A 19,262-nucleotide genomic window follows, 5' to 3' on the forward strand; every position below is an offset into this window, starting at 1 on the left:
GCTTGTCTCCTTTCACTGCCACGTTTGGATTCTCATTTTCCCAGAGTTGAAATGAATCGCTCTATCCTTGAGTAAGCCCTCAACTTTGATAAGCTTGTGATACTGACCTTCACTCCAGATTTAAAATGGATGAGGTACATCAAATCCATTGCTAAGATAACATGAAAAATGGAGGAATCTTGCTATTGTTCCAGAAAGTATTGCATCCTTAATGCAATCTTCTACCTGTACAAGAGCAGGATATATGCTAAGATGGAGTACTGTTGCCAATGAGCTTTCATTTGTTTAATTCTGATCAATAGTCGCTGAGATTTGGAACTTGAAAAATTGCCTAAAAAGGTTATATATATATATATATATATATATATATATATACACACACACTCGTAGCTAAAGTGAATATTGAAATGCTCATATCTTTGGTTCTATAGGATGAAACTTCATGAAAGTTTGCAGGCTTTTTGAAGATTTATGATCTTATTCTATGGTTAAAATTTTATAACAATTGTCAAAAAACCCTACATTTTCAAACCAATAAAATATGCCCAAATTTGCCTATATTTGTATATATAGTGTCCTGCAAGCCAGCTTCAGTTTTGCTGCTTTGGTTATCTTTCCTGTGGCCTTGCCAGGCCACTAATATATAATTCAGAATAGTGAAATACAATAAATCTATTGGTATGCAAATCCAGTGATTATTGGTCTTACAAAATATTATTGAATGTAATAATATTTTATATAAGACTATCCCAGCTAAATAAAATTGCTCAATATACTAGATAGCTTTTAGATAGATTTGGTCTAAGATTAGATTACACTGTTTTCACGATTAATTAAAATGTGATAAAACAACAAATTTAATCAAAATTCTGTTTATATATTCATTATTTTTTTTAATTTGTTTTATTTTTACTAATTATAGAAGGAATAGTGTAAGTTAATCTGTATTTATTAAAGTATTTGTATATTTATCCATTTTTATTAGTATATCATACAATAAATATGTAAATAAAAGATTAAATTACACTTTGTTTCCAGAATGAATTAAAAAATGGCTTTGATAACTGTTTTTGAGGCAGCCTAAAAAAGGCCTTGAGCCTTTGCCTTCTCTATCTTTTGCAACTTAGGTCTTCAAAGTTCAGAAATAATGACTGGAGATCCAGACCTTTAGTTTATCCTTCATGTTGCAGCTGAATAAGTTGGTGTCTGGTTTTATCAGCCCTATCCCTCATCTCTTTTTTTCTCTCTCTCTCTCTCTCACACAATGTAAAACAGTTGCAATTCGGTCAACTAGGAGGGCAGATGTCAATTGACATCTAGTTAACAATGTTCTTTGGCAAGAGGCCGGGGGTTACGCTGGCTAAAATGTTAAGAATAACAGCATTCCAGATGGAAACGGCAGCTTGAATAATCCAACCTTAAATATAAATGCTAGAAATAGTTTCTAGTATTCTTTTGAAATTCTTTACTAATAGCAACAGTCGTACTTGGCCTTCGGGACAAGATCAAAGTATAGTATCTGTTCTTCAGATGCTGCACTTCAATTTCTTGTTCTCTGTCAGTGGAGGAGAAATCCTTCATGACTGAGACAATTTTTGTTCCTTTTCTCCACGTTAAAAAACGACCCTGGTGTCTAACTCTGTCCCGTGGGGAGGCATTGTAAATAGCAACAGTAGTAACACTAAGCAATGTTGTAGGATGTCAACATGTGTGGATACAACAATTTTAGAGCAAACTCTGAAAATGAAAGAGGAACTAGTGAAAGTCAGATCGTCCATACTAAAGTCTGAATCTTCAACCGTGTCAAGATTGTCATTGATTATTACTTAGCACTTTATCCATTGTACCTTAGTACAGCAATGCTAAGAATATAATTAAGAATTACTTAAGATTTCTACCTAGTCATGGCTGATGGAAAAAGAACAGTCTACCCCCTCCCCCCTTCACATCGTTTGAAATGTGAGAATAATAACCAGGATGAGAACAGTAGTCTGAATAAATCAAATTCTTTTTTTACTTTTTCTGCCAACGTTTTGCTGACATTGAGGAAATGTGAAATATTTTGTTCTTGCAACGCAGATTCCAAAGAGAACTTTGTCTCTTGGACAAATATGGAGATTTAAAATTGTTCATAATCAATTACCAATATTTCTGCGTATAAGACGACCCTTAAAGTTTAAAAAAAATATATCATCTTTAAAAGGCAATATTTCATAAGATACCAGGTGTTGCAATCTCTAACCTGTGCTAAACAAACATGGTTTCGTGATTTAGCAGTTGTCTTATACAACTGATAATATAAATTTATTAAAATTTGCTCCAATTTTGTACCTCGTCTTATCTGACGGTCGCCTTATACACTGAAATATACACTATCTAACGACAAAAAAAAAAAATGGATTAAAATATAATCACTGCTCACAACAAAGATAAAAATAAGCAAAAAAGAAAATTAGCAACTAAAAATTGTGAACACATCTTCTTTGTATCTCCCTCTTTTTTTAAAACTTTATCATTTTGTTCTATCTAGGGATGAGGCATCCTACTAGATGGTTGACATTCACCCGCTATCTCATATATTCCAGCCAAGAGATCTTTTTAAGATTCTAACTGTCCTTTTAAGTGTAATTGTTTTATCTCTCCGACACTTGGTTTACTGGCTATATTTTTTATGAGTCTGATTACTCATGTAATTACTGGAATGGAGATCTTTCTAAGATTTCATATATAAGACAACGTACATAAGACCTTGGTATTTCATCTTTTCTCTCTCGGCTCCATTTAATTCAGCATCATTTCTTCTTTCTCCTTGTCCTATATACCTCTGTCAAGTTTAATGCCCTGTTTTTCTTTCTGTATGTGTCTGTGTACACATATATCCACACCGACGCAGCATAAACATGTTAACACTTGTTTTTGTTAGATCGCCAAGGTTAAGCCTGGTTAGTACCAGATGGATAGCCATTTGGAAATATGTGAGAGGTTCAGTGGCACCTTGCTGCAAAAAAAGCCCTACAATTTTGAAGATAGATTTACCAAGCATTTCAGTATGATCAAGTTTTGGGACGATTAATCGGAATTGGAAAAATCGGAAAATTTGCAGGTATCGGAATCGGAAAAATTGATGCCTATTTTCTGATGCCAAAACGAAACTTTTAATTGTCTTTTTTTTTTAATTTTTTATTTTTTTTTATTTTGTTTAAAGTAAAATTTTCCACTGCTGGTAATAATGATAAAAATAATAAATATTTATTGATTTTAAAATAATAGTAAAACTAAAATCGGTAGATCATCCCCCACAAGTGTATTTTGACGTTTAGGAAAATATCTGCATGTTTAACATGTGTTTTTACGAAAATTAAGGGAAATAACGATCTTATAGTTAAATAAGAGATTTATAAAGAATCGGAATTGGGAATTTAGCATGGAATTAGTAATTGTATCGGAGTTAGAAAAAATATTGGAATCGTCCCATCACTAGTATAATCCTCTATACTATATGTGATGCCACAATAGGGCAGAGTTCTGTTCTCAAGCATGTGGTGAAGCTCTCTGAAGTATGCACATGGATGAGTTCTATGGGTGTATATGCTGAGTAAAGGAATTTTCGTCCCGAACTGTTAAAATTAATTTTGCAAATAGAACAATTTTGCACCACTTTTATGTCCACTTACAAAGATTAAAACGACGCTATGACGCTAGTAAACCTTAAGAATATTTTTAGTCCAATTAAATGATCTTGATTTTAGAAAAATATCTGAAATTTGACTTAAGCTTAAGGGATCTTAATACAAAAGTGAAATTCAGGAAACTTGCTTAATGAATATAGACCAAATTTGATGCAAATCTGAAATATTTGAATTTTCATATGAGAGTTTGTGTCTATATTATCTATATATTAATACGATAGCGTGTGTTCTTTTCTGCGTCATGCTTACAACCGGGTCGTGTAATTGTTATGTACTTCCATTTCTTGTAATAAATAATTTTACTAAGAATTCTTCATAATTTTGGTTTCGGTCTCAGCTAATGGCACTTCAATAATCTATTTTTTTTATAAATAATTTTATCAAGAATTCTTCCGAAATTTTGGTTTGGTATAGCTGGAGGAACTAAAGTTCATAAGTTTGGGATTCAGTTTCGATTCAAACTGATGAACCCAAGTCATATAGATATATTTTTTATTTTTGAAATCAAAGCATAATATGTAAAAATCGATAGAACATTAACTCTATAATAAAATATCATATTTAAGCATATTTTACGACCTGGCTATGCCGGGCATCCCTGCTAGCTTGTATAAATACTTTTGCAGGTTTTTAGCTACAATAGTATCAGTGTTTCCATTTACACTGAATATCTACAGAATACCAACATCAATATATTACATATGAATCGGTTCCCTGTGGAATTTCTACAGGTCCCGCTAGTACTCATTAGGACCCCCTTAAAATATTTCAAAGAAACTAAAAATTGGGAAATATTGATTTTTAATAAATATTGTTAGAATTTCACAGAAATTTGATTTTTCAAAAAAAGCTTCCAACTCTTTACTTCCTATACAGAAAACTAAACTAAATATAGCTTACATCACTTATCCTTACATCCTTTCTATGAAGAGCTTCCAACCTCTCTTTATCCTCTGTGCATTAAAACTAAATCAAATTAAATATATAGACATCCTAAAACTGTTTCAAAATTCATAACGATTGGTTAATTATATACAAGTGTATAAACATATAGACCGACCTAAGTTTGTATAAATAGCGGTATGCATACATTGTAGGTAATCTTTAAAAACAATTTTTTTATTCCTCCTTTTTAAAAGAAGAAAAACTTCATCTTTTAATGTCTTCATTTGCAAAAAGGGTGATAACCTAAAAATTCCTGAGATAGTTGTAAAAACCTGAAGTAGAAAGTTGAAAAGTCGTCCAATAAATTAAATCTTCTGACTCTAGACCCCTTTTTTTTCCTCTGCAATTTGTTAGTTTTGATAAGATTTACAAACAAAATTACAATCCATGTTTGTATTTTTGTAAAATGTTTTGCAATGTTTATTTTTTTTGCCCTCCCCAGTTGGTTTAGAGATTTATCTAAAAAATGGCATAGTAAATTTGGAAGGCAGGCTTTAATTTGTCTGTTGTAAATTTGCCAACAGTTTGGAATTTCTGTCTTGAAGGAGGAGAAATGAATTTCTTTTCTTTCTTTTGTTGCCACATGCAAATTCTCTGGGGAAACGTCTGAGAGGGGTTGGGGAGGTGAACTCTCTTTTCCTCTCTTCCACCAATTCTGCCACCCCTCCAGTGACAGAGAATGCAATGCTGCTTGTCTACTTATTTTAGATCTTCTAGCATTTCTTAACTCCTCTACCAAATTCTCAAGGGTGAATAAATAAAAATAAATGAAAAAAAAATTAAAAAAAAAAGTGGGAATAATATTGTTGACTATTTTTTTTTTTTTTTTAATTTCTTTACTTTTCTTAAGCGCCTTGAAAAGATTCCATTCTCTTCAAGAGTTACTTTTCATTGAATGACCTTTTTGGTGTTTTTCTTTCTTGTTTTGGAATGAGTAAAAGTATTTTGATGTAAGGGAGCTAGGTTTTTTTAAAAAAAAAGTAAAGTTTTTAAAAAAATTATTTATTTTTTTTACAATTTATTTGGTTTACATGGAATTTCTAGATTTGCAAATTCAGAAGATCATATTCATTTTGCCATCCTTAAATCTTTTTTTAATGGAAATCACTCCAGACAAAGCATGAAGCCACTTGATGTAAGGAGGTAGAACCTCCCTCCCACTCCCCCACTATTCCAAGGTCAAAAAATATTCACCGATAAGTGTTATATGGATAGATTCCAACCCAGAAAAGAGCAATTCTTCCTTTGTCAGAAAAATCGCTAATGGAATATGAGGACTAAAGGATCAAATAAGGCAAGTGAGAGTTACAAGGTTCAAATAAAACCCAAGGTCTACTTTCTGTCTTTGCCTCGATATAAATTTGCTTGTGGGACCCCAATCCAGCATTAAACTAAATATGATAGCCCCATGGAAATTTCAAGATGGCTTTCTTCATCGATATTATTTTTTATTCATTCATGTTTTTAATGCATTAAAATGTGCTAATTTTCGATGGTTTAATTTTATGATATAAATACAATAAGATATTCCTATTATTTGAATTATTCAAACGACTTTTCTTGGATGTTATTCTCACAGCATATCAGCTAACGTAACCTTTGGCCTTCAAGTGCGTTTTGTTGAAGTCGTTACGGGTGCTTGCAAACATGAGAGCTAAAATACAGATTATTTATTTTAAACCTACATATTTACATTTTAGAGACGTACTATGGTTTCATTGACATGTATTGCCTTTATACCCTTAAAAATCTATTCAAATCATAAGTGACTTACAAAATAGGAAACATTTTCATTTTGTTTTCATTTTGCTGATGATTTGAATGGATTTTTAACAGCCTTTTAAATGGTAAAAGATCACTCTGTGTTCATGAAACCATGGTACATCTTTGATATATGTAACATATGTTTTTAAATATGTAACATTGATTTTTAATAATCTGTATGTATGTGTGTATATATGTATACAAAAAAAAAATAATGCTAATGGTGTGAAGCAGGGTGATATAGCTGCCCCAACATTGTTTTTGCTCTAACTGCTGTGCTCTGGTATGGTTTCCGCGATTTCGATATGGTTGTTTATATAAGATTCCCAGAAACTGGAAAGATGTTCAACCTCAGAAGATTCCAAGTAAAAACACTTGTTAGTGATGGATTTCTTAAGGCGCTGTTGTATGCTGATGATGCTGACCTGGTGACACACTCCTCAGTAGATATGCAATTACTGATGGATTTCTTCATGAATGTTTGTATTTGCTTCAGACTGGTTAGCATTAAGAAAACTAAAGTCATGTACACTCCCGCTCCTGGTGATCTGTATATGGAACCTGATATCTTTGTCTTTGGAAAGCGCCTTGAAGTCGTAAAAAGTTTTGTCTACCTTGGTAGTACCTTATTAAATGATGGCACTCTTGATGCAAAAATAAGACAGAGAATCAGCAAGGCATCAGACACATTTGGAAGGTTATAAGATTGTCTGGTCTGATGATGATCTAACTCTGACAACTAAAATGTCAGTATATCAAACATGTGTAGTGCCATCCCTACTCTATGCCTCTGAAACATGGACCTTGTAATGGTCACAGGTAGAACTTCTTGAGAGGTTTCATCAGCATTGCCTTAGACATGTTCTTGTTTTAAAGTGGGATAGTTTTGTCCCTGATACATACGTCTTAAATAAGGCCAACCAGTATTGTTACCATTGTTATTAAGAACCAGATGCGTTGGGCGGGTCATCTTGTCCTGCTTGATGACTATCGACTCCCAAAACAGTTGTTTTATGGTGAGCTCCTTCTTGGCAAAGGACCCCAGCACAAGGTCAAAAAACGTTTTCGTGATAGCATTAAGGCGAGTCTGGTGAGCTTTCATGTTCCTGTTGACAGTTGGGATCAGAGACACATTTTATACAGAAGAAATTTTTTAAAAGATAATATTGCCTTTATGGAAAGAGGATCAAATGAAAAACAGGAAAAAGCTATAAAGGGCTATAGAGCATGGGTTGTTTCTTATTGATTAGGCCCATGTTTTTCAGGTAAGATTGATCTCGGACTAATTCAATTGCCAAATTCCATTTAATTCAGAAACTGGATAACTTTCGAATTACAGTCCAATTGTTATGTAATCCACAGTGATCTCACAAAGACGGAATTTTCATTGATCCTGCGTGACATCACAACCAAAACAAAACAGCTGTCCAAACAAGATTTGCAGTGATCTGATAGACCGAAATATGTTGAAGTAGAAGCATTGCAGTACAGTACAAAATATGAAAGATCTCCAAAAATAAAAGCAAAACCATACAAAAAACATACTAAATTGTGCAACTGTGTAAAACCAAACAGGAAAACCCTGTAAAAAAAAAAAAAAAAAATTATCCGAATTAAGGAGTTGGAGTCGGGTAAAAAACTCAGACTCTGACTCGTAGTACTCTTAGAAATCCAACTTCGACTCCCTCTGACTCCGACTCCAAAACTCTGATCATTACAGCAATTATCATTAATGGTTCAAAAGTTATACGAATTTAAAGTGCTGAAAAGTGGGTTAAAGTTATAAGAACTTGTTTGCTGAAAATTGTTGAATAGAACTTTTTTTTTTTCCTAATAATTCTTTAAAAGAAGTTGATCAAAATATGGATCTCATAATTTGAAGAAATTGAGTAATTCTCTGCAATTCATTTGTTATCATGAAACTTGGTACTCTTATGTAAAATTTTGTTCTTGTTATGCAATCAGATTTTATGTAACCCTTCAATTAAATCATACAGATTGTGAAGTATTTCAATACAACTTTAATTTCAATTTAATAGCATTTCAATACTTTAATTTCTACAAAGTCATTACAGCTGCATTACAGGAAACACACTATTAATATTTGTTTTTAAAAAAATTGTGTAACTCAATAACAAAAAACTTTTTACTTTCTAATTATTTTTATTCTTTTAAGCATTACACTAACATAAAAATGTTTAACAAGGTTGTAACACGTTAGTTTCAATGCTTCACAGGTACTCTATAATATAGTGGAAAAAAAAAAATGATTGAATAAAATTTTTAACACTAGCACTGCCACCCAGATTCTAAATTGATATTTATTTGTAATTTTATTGCTTTATTTACCTGTATGTGTATATATATCCATATTCTTATAAATTTGGGTTTTTTGTGTATTGATATAATTAAATCATACAGATTGTGAAGTATTTCAATACAACTTCAATTTCTATAAAGTCATTACATAATACCTGTATGCGTTGATATCCTGATCGAGTTAATGCTTGATTATAGAAATCCTTATTTTTATCAAATTTATTCTCATTTTATGGATAGTTGCTTTTTTCATACTTTGTAGGATGATTAAATTTATAGTCTATATAGAGTCGAATAGACTATAAATCTAATCATCCTAAAATATGAAAAAAGCAGTTATCCCCAGTATATCAAAAAGGATATCTAGGATATCACAAAATAAGAATATATTCGATAAAAATAAGGATTACTATAATGAAGCATTGACTCAATCAGGATATCAAGGAAAGATCAAATACATAAGGGAGGTGGATAATTAAATTTTTTTTTTTTTTTTTTTACGCATTACACTACACTAAAATGTTTCTTTTAACAAAGTTGTGGCAGGTTAGTTTCACTGCTTCACAGTAAGGTTCTCCATAATAAAATGAAAAAATATGACTGAATAAAATTTGTAACACTAGCACTGCCACCCAAACTTTAAATTGTTATTTATTTGTAATTTTATTGCTTTATTTACCTGTGTGTGTGTGTGTGTGTGTGTGTGTATATATATATAAAAACTTGTTTTTGTATATTGATGTTTATATTATAAACCCTTTTTTCTATTTATTTAAAAAGAAAATACAGTTAACGATTACGTGTAATTATATTCATGCAGATATTCTACATGATTTATACTTGCGTAATATTTGCATAAAAAGGTTATATTAAACACAAATCTCTTTCTATATATATTTATGTATGCGTACATATATTTGTTTAAAAAATTTTGCCTACCAAACTCCTCTGTCAGTTTTTGGTCTACAGACATGAAACTTAATATATAAGATATTCGAACCAATGTGAAACATTATATTTGGATTTTAGCCGAGGAAAATCTGTGCAAAAGTCTGAAAATTAAAAATATTTGCCAGGTGAAGGTTGAACAACGGCATTACGAATATGCATGCATAACATAATAGCTATTGGTTCAGTTTTTAATTTTTAGCCTTGCAGCAAACATGTCTTCATAGCTCAGGCATTAACATCAAAGAAAAATGTAAATCATAAGCTAATCGTTTTGGTTTTGATTCTCAGTGGTGGCGCAAGAGTCATTTTTTTAAAAAACTTTTTAAAAAACTTTTTGAATCATTACTATACAATATAATATAATAATAAATACGAAATCTGCATTAGTCAAAATATATTTAAGCATATTTTAGGATTGTGCAATGCTGGACGGACTGCTAGTAGTATGTATGTATATAATGTGTGTGTGTCTGAGTAGTTTTGCAGTGAACTTTGAAGGATAGTTTATTATTTTCAAAGTTCACTGCAAAACTACACACAAAAATGATTACATACATTTCTACTCACACCACAATAAAATATAAACAAGCATTTTATTTATATATATATATATATATATATGCAGTAGAATTTTGTCCACATTAACGTGATTTAATAATAAAAATAACTTACCAAAATTTCTAAAATGTTAATTTTCAAGGGAGGTAATTTCAATAAAAATTAGATTTTAAATTAAAGATATATAATACAAGTTACACATTTAACATACTAACAGCTAAATTCATAGCCACCAGATATTGGGTAGTTTTCATTTTTTTTGCTTTTTTTATATATATAATCGTGTCTGTAAATAAGTTTTTCTTTTTCTCCATTTCAGGAAGAACGTGCCCGTGGTGAACATAATCTAACAAATATCTCTAAAACTCATGAACGAATGCAGCAAGAGCAGAGAAGTAAGTTTACTCTTTCACTTGAGGCAACTTTACTTTGTGAGTTGCCTGAGGAGCTTTGATGTTTGGTGCACATGAAAAAAAAACAATGAAAAATCTGTACCCGTGACAGAAACAAAATATCATATTCCAAACATTATGTAAATTTATTACATAATTTTTGTGAGTTGCCTGAGGAGCTTTGATGTTTGGTGCACATAAAAAATCTGTACCCGTGACAGAAACAAAATATCATATTCCAAACATTATGTAAATTTATTATTTAATTTTATTCTTAAATAAAAAAAAAAAAAAAAAAAAAAAAATTTGTGGCTAAATGAATAGCAACAACATTTGAAACAGGTTGAAAGAGTAAGAGATTTTAGAAAGCCGTTCTTAACATTGGGAGGGGCATTTGTTTATAAATGATTTTCTTTATAAAAATAAGACTACTTGATTAATTTACATGATTTTTGGTGTAAGATATTTTCTTTCCGTCATTGTTGCATACATCATACAGAGTTTTTTATTTTTGTTTTTTCGTATGGGGAAGAATTCTGGACTAATGCTGTTTATATATATTACTTAATTAATTGGAATTCATTATTGAGAGGAGTATTATTTATTCATTTATTTATTGCAGACTATTCTCTTTTTCAACAACTAAAAAAGATGAGGATAATAGTCCGCAATAAATAAATAAAATGCTGTTTATATCTCAAACATTCTATTGCAACTCTAGTTTTTAGTGTTTTAAAACTTTAACTTCAAATTCAAGTATTGCAATGTTTTAATTTTTTTGTTTTTTAACTAATTCTTATTTTAATTAATATGGGTGAATAGTTAAGCAAAATAAGCTGAAAACGTTTAAATTATGCAAATACTATCAGTGGTTTAAAAGTTATAAGAATTTGTATTTTTCATTAGCATTTTTTCTTTAATAATCCGTCAAAAGATGTGGACCAAACCTCATTATTTCAAGAAATTTGGTAATTTCTTCACCATTTATTGATTTTTGAGGCTATTTAAGTCGGTTTGAAGTATTTTGAATTTTTTTAATTAAAAAAATATTGTATAAAAACACATAAAATTAACATCATTGGAATTGTATTTTTCTCTTTCCATATAATTGTTTTACAAATTATCGCAGAAATAAGATGTCTCTTGTTTAAGTAGATTAGGTGTGAAATTTTGATGTTGTCCAATGAAGACATCTATAATATAAATGTCACGTTTCTGTTTAAATGTATGTACGTATGCATGTCTACCTAAAACGTTCAATAGGGGTAACGGGTTTTCACAAGATCAGTATCATTTTGAGGCTCGACGTCTCAGATGACAAATATTGACAAAAAAAAACATTAATTTCTTCACCCTCAACTGGGCAGTTTTCTGCAAGGAGGGGTCGATTTTTTGCAAGTCACTGTATCAGTTGGATTGACTTTGCCTAATTTTAATGTTCCAAACTTTTGGTCGCTTCATGGAGTAGTGATAAGATGTCAGATTTTCTTTCACTTTCTTTTCCGCCTTCGCGTCATGGGTTCGAAGTTGCCTACCTACTACCACTTTTTTTTTTTTTGTTTTTTGCTCAACACACACCTCCAAATACCCAGGCAACGCCGGTACCCAGGCTAGTTGGTTTAAAATACTCCTATTAGCCTACTTCTGTTTGAAAACTCCAACTAATATAAGGGGAAACAATTTCTGATTGGCCTAATGCTTGTTAAGAATTGTCTCCTAATTTAAAAAAAATTTTTTTTAAACTTGAAAAGTTTCATGTGTCCTTCCTCCTTTGGTAAACTTTGAATTAATTCTTACCTCCTCATCTTACATTAATAGATTTTGTCCATCACAATTTTCTGTCAGTCACAATTTTTTTAAAATGTAACAAATATATTGTAGACTTTGTCTTATTTTAAAATATCACATTTCAAATACTTTTAGAAATAGAAAATATGGAATTCATAGTAAATAAATTTCCAACAAATAAAATGGATACCATATCTGGAAATCAAGACTGAAATCTTGAGATTTTTAGTCCAAGGTTCTACGAGCTAAACTATTTGGACTTATAAATAAAGCTTAAAACATTACCATGACAAAATAATTATAGCTTTGGCATGACATAGTTTTGATATACATTATATTTCAAAACATTAATTCAAGCACAAGAAATAATAATAAAAAAAATTAAATAAATGAATTGGTAAACATTAACAATAGCATTGGAAATTATTTTTAAAGGTCAAAACAATTTTGTTTTTATTATACAAACAAAAATTTAATTGACATGAATTTTTTAGATGAGGATTATTCGCATTATTTAGATTCATCAGACTACTGTTCTCATCTTAAGTGTGGTTTTCACTACATTTTGGTCAATGTAACCTCTGACCTTCAGGTGTATCTTGTCGAACTCAAGAATGACTCGTGGCGCAATGGTTAGAATACTTGGAAAAATCAATTGTAAAAAGTGATATTATCCTGAAGGTTCAATCCTCAGTGTGGACGACCGAAAAAATACAATTGCGAATTACTTAGGACCTCTATCCAGTTATGGCTGACGGAACAAGAGCAATCTACCCCCCATGAAGTAAATAAAGCATTCAAAATTCCGTCCAAATTCCCCAGTTTGACAAGATACATCGGAAGAAGGTCAGAAGTTACATCGATCGAAACGTTGTGAAAAATCACACTAAAGATGAGAACAGTAGTCCGATGATTCCAAATAATATAAATTTAATTGATACATACTAAAAGTTTTGGATTTGTAGGACCAATAATTTTTGTGAGATAAAATTGTTTTATTTTACTTTTTGTTGTTCATTTCAGTTACCCCCTATTACAAAAATAAATTGCGAGGTTTATACAACACTGCCATGCAAGATGCGGAAGCTGAAGCAGAGTGAGTAACTTTTTAGTTTTAGTTTTTTTAATTCAATTTTATTCAAGGAATATAATCACTGAAGTGTAAGAGCTACTGTGATTGGGGCCAGATTTATAAGGTTGGGATGGGGCAACTTGGATGGAGAGTTGAACAGCAAGATGTTTGTTCACATTACATTTACATTTCTGCATGTTGGGACTGTTGAGAGTAACAATCTGAGGAAAAGGGGTATCAGAGGAGAAAATTTTTTAGCATCTAGGTATCTACAGTGAAGAGGTGGAATTTTGTTACTTGTTAGTATTTATGTAATAGGGTACAAGTGCAGTAAATTTATTGGAGCACATTCTGTGGAAGTATTGTCAAAACGAGTACAGAGATGCAGAATTATGGTGATTTGACAGGGACTTGGTAGACAGTAATATTCTTTCTACCTTCCCCCCCCCCTCTCTCTCTCTCTTCTACATTGCAAATGGATGCCAAATATATAAGAATCATTTCACTTACTTCGCTCACTGATTGTCACCAATTTAACGTGTAAATTAAAAAAAAAAACTCGAGTAAAGGCAGCTGAAATGTTCTTTGGTCTTGTTAGGCAATTACCATAGCATAGAGATACTGTCTTGATAAAAAAAAACTACTTTCCATCAAGGTTCATACAGGCTTGAAAAGGTTTTTAATTTTGAGATTTGGTTTGAAAAGGTCTATTTCTATTATTGGCTTGAAAATCGTATTATGTTTAGCAAAAATTATTTAAAAAAAGAAAATCAAAATAAATATTATTAAAATACTTTTTAAATATTAATTAAAATACTATTAAAATATTTTTTAAATATATTAAAAATATAATCACAATAAAAATACATTCTTTTGAAATTGCATTATTTTTTTCTGGTATCGCCTGTACAAGAATTATGTCCTGTTATCACAGTGTCTTGTTATAGGGATGGGTCAGGTCTCCGCTCTGTTTAATCCTAGAAAAAAAATGAAATATCTGATATATTTTACAGAATGCAGAGAAAATAAATTTAATGGTTGCTTATTTTAAATGAAATTTCCTTTTTTTTTTTTTTCCCAGGTTGGTCCGTCAAGCATTGGATAAAATCTCTGAGATTAAATCCATCCAAGAAAATAGACGGCTTGGCAAACTTGGTAAGGAGAAAAAGAACTTAAATTTTTTTTTTTTTTCATGTGATTTTATGTGTGAATTTTCTTGCTTTATGGTTTTTTTTTTTTTTTTTTTTTGCTTTTTATATGAGATCAATAGTGCTCCCCCTCCTGAGAGCTAATATTTGATTTCACTATGAGCTAGATTTATATCTGAAGGCTCTTTTAAAGATAGATAGTTTTCCCTTTTAGGGATACTATTTGTACTTCTCTATGTACCTAAATATTCTGTTAAATTCTTTTTCATTAAGCCAGCCACAGCTGGTTTTGTTTTAGGGACTATGTTTTTTAGTCATTCTTGAAGTTTTGATATTTTATCTTTTTCCGTTCAGCTTTGAGACCATGGTCATTCCGGATGGTTACGTCAATAATAAGTTTGCTCTGTATTACAGTCTCGTTTGATGTTTTTATTTTTTAAATTTCTTTTGGATCTGTTCACTCTTTGTTATAGCACAGTCATCTTTTCATTTGATGTTATGGATGAAAGGTCATTCTTGCAGACGATTGGTGATCTGTCAAACTGCATCTCTCTTCAAATTGGATGTATCTACATACTTTGTTATGGCAGTGCATCAAAACATTAAGTGGCTTGGACTTTGAATGGCTGAACCACAGAACTGCACAAATCTTTTTTTTTTTTTTTCTTATTTTTTTTTTATTTATATATATATTTTTTGTAGACCCGCCATTTTCTTAAATCCATTTATGAGTAAGCCCTGGTTTTGTGTAGATATAATTATTCGTTGCTCATCAAATGGAAATTTGCTATTCTTAAGCTATTGTAGTGAAGCCTCTTTGTTGATGTAACTTTGGTTAAGTTCTTTCATGAAATTTCCTGCTCTCTTGTCATCAGCCTAGTTTGGTTTTCAGCTCCCTTTCATATATTCCTTATTTTATGGTTACTGGGTTGTATTCTTCTGCAGTGTTCTTCAATATTGAAATCTTCTGCAAGTTTTGTTGACATCTGCTGCAGTAATTTTTTGGTCTAATGTTCCTTTCATTCTTTGATCATATAAGCTCTTCATATATTGCCTTTGCTTACCTTTGAAGCTTCGTATGTATGATTCATTTAAATAAGGCTCAAACCACCTTCTCTTTGTAGTAAGTATAACCTGTCCATATATTGACGTCCATATAAATGACTTTATGCTGAGTCATCATTTTCCTGGTTTTTGTGTCAAGACTATGTAGTATTGTGGCCAATCAGTAATGCCAAATCAATAGGAAACAATAGGTATCGCAAGTTGGTTGATGACCATTATTTTTTTTACTAGCCTGAGTGCACGGTGTTGCCCGGGTGTTTGGAGGTGTTTGTTGAGCAAAAAAAAAAAAAAGTGGTAGTAAGTAGGCAGGCTCTAACCCGTAACGTAAAGGCGGAAAAGAAAGTGGAAAAAAATCGCTGACATCTTACCGCTACTCCATGACGCGACCAGAAGTTCGGAACGTTAAAATTAGACAAAGTCAATCCAACTGATATGATAACTTGCAGAGATGGCTTGCAAAAAATCGGCCCTCTTCCTTGTAGAAAATTGGCCAGTTGAGGATAAAGGAACTCATGTTTTTAGCCAATTTTTCGATATTTGTCATCTGAGACGTCGAGCTTCAAAATGATACTGATCTCCTGAAAATCCGTTACCTCTGTCGAAAATATATGGCAGACATACATACACACATACATACATTTAAACAGACAGGTGAGATTTATATTATAGATTTTTAGTTCCGATGCAAGGATTTTTTTTTTTTTTTTAAAGTCGCTTGGTATATTCTTGTACCTTCTCTCATCTTCCCATGCTTAAGTGTTTCATTCTCCTCTAACATTTATACACACCATTCTCTCCTCGGTCTTCAAGAGTCGGTTTACTTTAAGATGCTTTGATGCTGCTTTTTTCCCTTTTCTTGTGCACTTAGCAGATTTATCAAATCCAAACTCCACATTGATGTCCTCTATGTAATCGTTTACAATTTTTATGAAAGTGATGAGTTGTTGCTCAAATTCAGCACAGTTCGAGATTGTCTATGGTGATTAGATAATTGACTCTTTATTTTCTTTATTTCTGCACTTACTAAAGTTGCATCGCTTAAGTAACTTACTCAGTAGATCTTAATGTTTAATCTTTGTACTATTCCTTCTATATGATGGAGTGTTAGGGTTGATGTGTGCCATCTGGTCATTCACCTCTGTAAGAATGACCCAATATCTTAATGGACATTATGCAATTCAAAACATCAAAGTATACCAAAGTAACCAGGAGTGAGGTATACTGTCAAAGGCTTTCTTGTAATCAATCTATGCCATTGACAGGCTTCTTTGTGCCTTTTTTCTAGAATGGTCCTGTTGAGAAGAAGTTGTCTTTTGTGCTAAGTCCTTTGCTAGTACATCCCCTCTGCTAATTTTTAAGATATTTTGGACAACCAGATGTTCATGTCTTATATCATTGACCAGGGTTGTAAAGTCCTTAAATTTTGACTTTTGCCTTGAAAAGGCCTAATCTATACAATTATAAAACTCAAATGACCTTGTAACGAGTGTTGTAACCCAACATCTAGTTTACGACTTCCGGTTGTGCATGCGTACATAAACAAATAATCAACATGCCAATAAAACATATTGTTTTACTGTGTACGTTTTTAGCGTCCCAATTGTTTTTTTTTTTTCCGCGCTTAAATTATCCAAATAAACAATTGTTAATACTTTCTGCATTTTTTTTTTTTACATAGTTCATTTCCATATTATGTTTAAGTTATTTTAATGCAATTTTCTTTCAAATAAATCTACTTTAACCTGTTGACGACTATAAGAGCATTTTATAATGGCGATTTACACACTGCCTTCATTTTTTTAAAATTTATTCTCCATTTTTTTAATACACCTTTCTTAAAAAACATTCATACATTTTCTTCTGCACTACCAACATAAATAACCCTCAAATTTGTTTTTTTTAATTTGTATTACAAATAATCAACGCGACAATAAAAAAATATCATGACGTCTCTATATATATAACACACATGATGTAAATAATATCCGGAAAATCTTAAATACTTTTTTGTTTTTAATAGACACTGACCGGCCAAAACCAATTATTCGACGGGGAGTTTTAATGACAATGTTACAACAAAATGCTGTATCCTTGCCACTTTGGGTCAGCAAACCTGGAGAAAAGTAAGTAATAATGAAACTCGGTATTTTTATTCTTTTTGATGTTTTACTTTTCATTTTAGAAATTTTCCATACAGCTTGAAACTGCACAGACCGGAAGTGATATTATCCCATACTATGATTGTGCAATAAAAAAAAAAATTAATAAATAACATTGCACTTGAGGGGAAATAACTCTTATCATTCGTCTTGATATTTACATCTGGGTGTAAATTATTATTTTATTCATGGAGCAGATACTAAGTGTATTAATACTTTTTACTATTGAATTTGATTTTTTTTTTTTCATAATTTTAAAAAATTCCTGTATTATTATTATTATTATTGGCATTAGTGTTTCTTTTTGTCTTTCTTTAAAAACACTCAAGTGTAAAGCCGTTCTTGTAATAGAAAAATGATTAAAAAAACAGATGGCAAAAGAAATATTATAGATAAAAGAAAGTTATCCAATTGCGAATATGAAATGTAGTTGTAACAGGTAAAAAAATTGGCAGCACACAATGCAATCAGAAGTTTTCCAAGTAAAGAAAAGTAGTATTAATCCAGTCAAGGTCAGTAGAACATAGTACTCTTCTTGTGTTAAGGCAAAAAGTTATGGCTGAAAATTTCAGAGACATTCAATATATTTTATACGACGATTCTTGTACCTGATTGATTCATTCTTTTCACCCCTGGCTATAAATATAATTGTCCAAATCTTTCTAATCACTTCCTGATATGTCCAAAAATATTACAACATAAACCATGCTGCCAAACATTTTTTTCGCAAACGACATCACAAAGTCGCATAATAATTTGTCAGTCAATATTATAAACCCATTCTTTTAGTCAAACTTTGAAAACATTAAAATAACAAAGTTTTTGATTTGTCATCGTATTCGGTTTAATGACCATTTTTACATGCTCATCATATGAATACAAAGATTTTATTGGTAGCATTTCCCCGATATTATTCTAATCAGAATTCTTTCTAGAAAGACATTGGGAGCACTTACAGAAGGGAACCACGTGAAGTTTGCCAACATCCTAAGTGAAAATGATTTTGTGAAACAACCTAGATTTAAAGTTGGAACAACCATCAGTCCATATCGTTAACCACTTGACTGTTGTCACTTTCCATTTTACATGCTGTCATGCATTGGATGGCTTTAAGAAATTAAGTTACAACTTAACCTATCTCTGACCAGGTCTTCATTTATCTCTCTTTCTCTTAAATCCATCCTTATCACTTCTTTCCATGTTTTCCTTGGTCTTCCCTTGTGAATAGTACCTTTCACCTTAGCAGTTCTCCATTCATCCAAGACTTCTCATCCATTCTTTCAACGTGGCCATGCCATCCCCTTATACTGCCCAAATTTAATCTGATACAGGACTACGGCTGTATTTAACATTAGAGTTACGTATCCATCGTATTCTATCATTTCTCTCCATGTAATGCATGTTTTCAACCC

At 31.3% G+C, this 19,262-nt stretch overlaps 1 protein-coding gene across 2 annotated transcripts in view; it reads left to right on the plus strand.

Moving 5' to 3' along the window:
- The window catches only part of LOC145255672 (SAGA-associated factor 29-like), a 53,815-nt gene that overhangs the window by 12,336 nt on the left and 22,217 nt on the right, over positions 1 to 19,262 (plus strand). For both annotated transcript variants that reach the window (XM_080114234.1, XM_080114233.1), the window contains exons 3-6: positions 10,546 to 10,621; positions 13,430 to 13,502; positions 14,560 to 14,633; positions 17,712 to 17,814. In XM_080114234.1, coding sequence (XP_079970360.1) covers positions 10,546 to 10,621; positions 13,430 to 13,502; positions 14,560 to 14,633; positions 17,712 to 17,814 — 326 coding nt within the window. The remainder of the gene's footprint in view (positions 1 to 10,545; positions 10,622 to 13,429; positions 13,503 to 14,559; positions 14,634 to 17,711; positions 17,815 to 19,262) is intronic.

The sequence above is a fragment of the Euprymna scolopes genome, chromosome 31 (genome assembly GCF_053919585.1).
Source record: "Euprymna scolopes isolate OS-2025 chromosome 31, ASM5391958v1, whole genome shotgun sequence".
In the NCBI taxonomy this organism is placed as follows: domain Eukaryota; kingdom Metazoa; phylum Mollusca; class Cephalopoda; order Sepiida; family Sepiolidae; genus Euprymna; species Euprymna scolopes.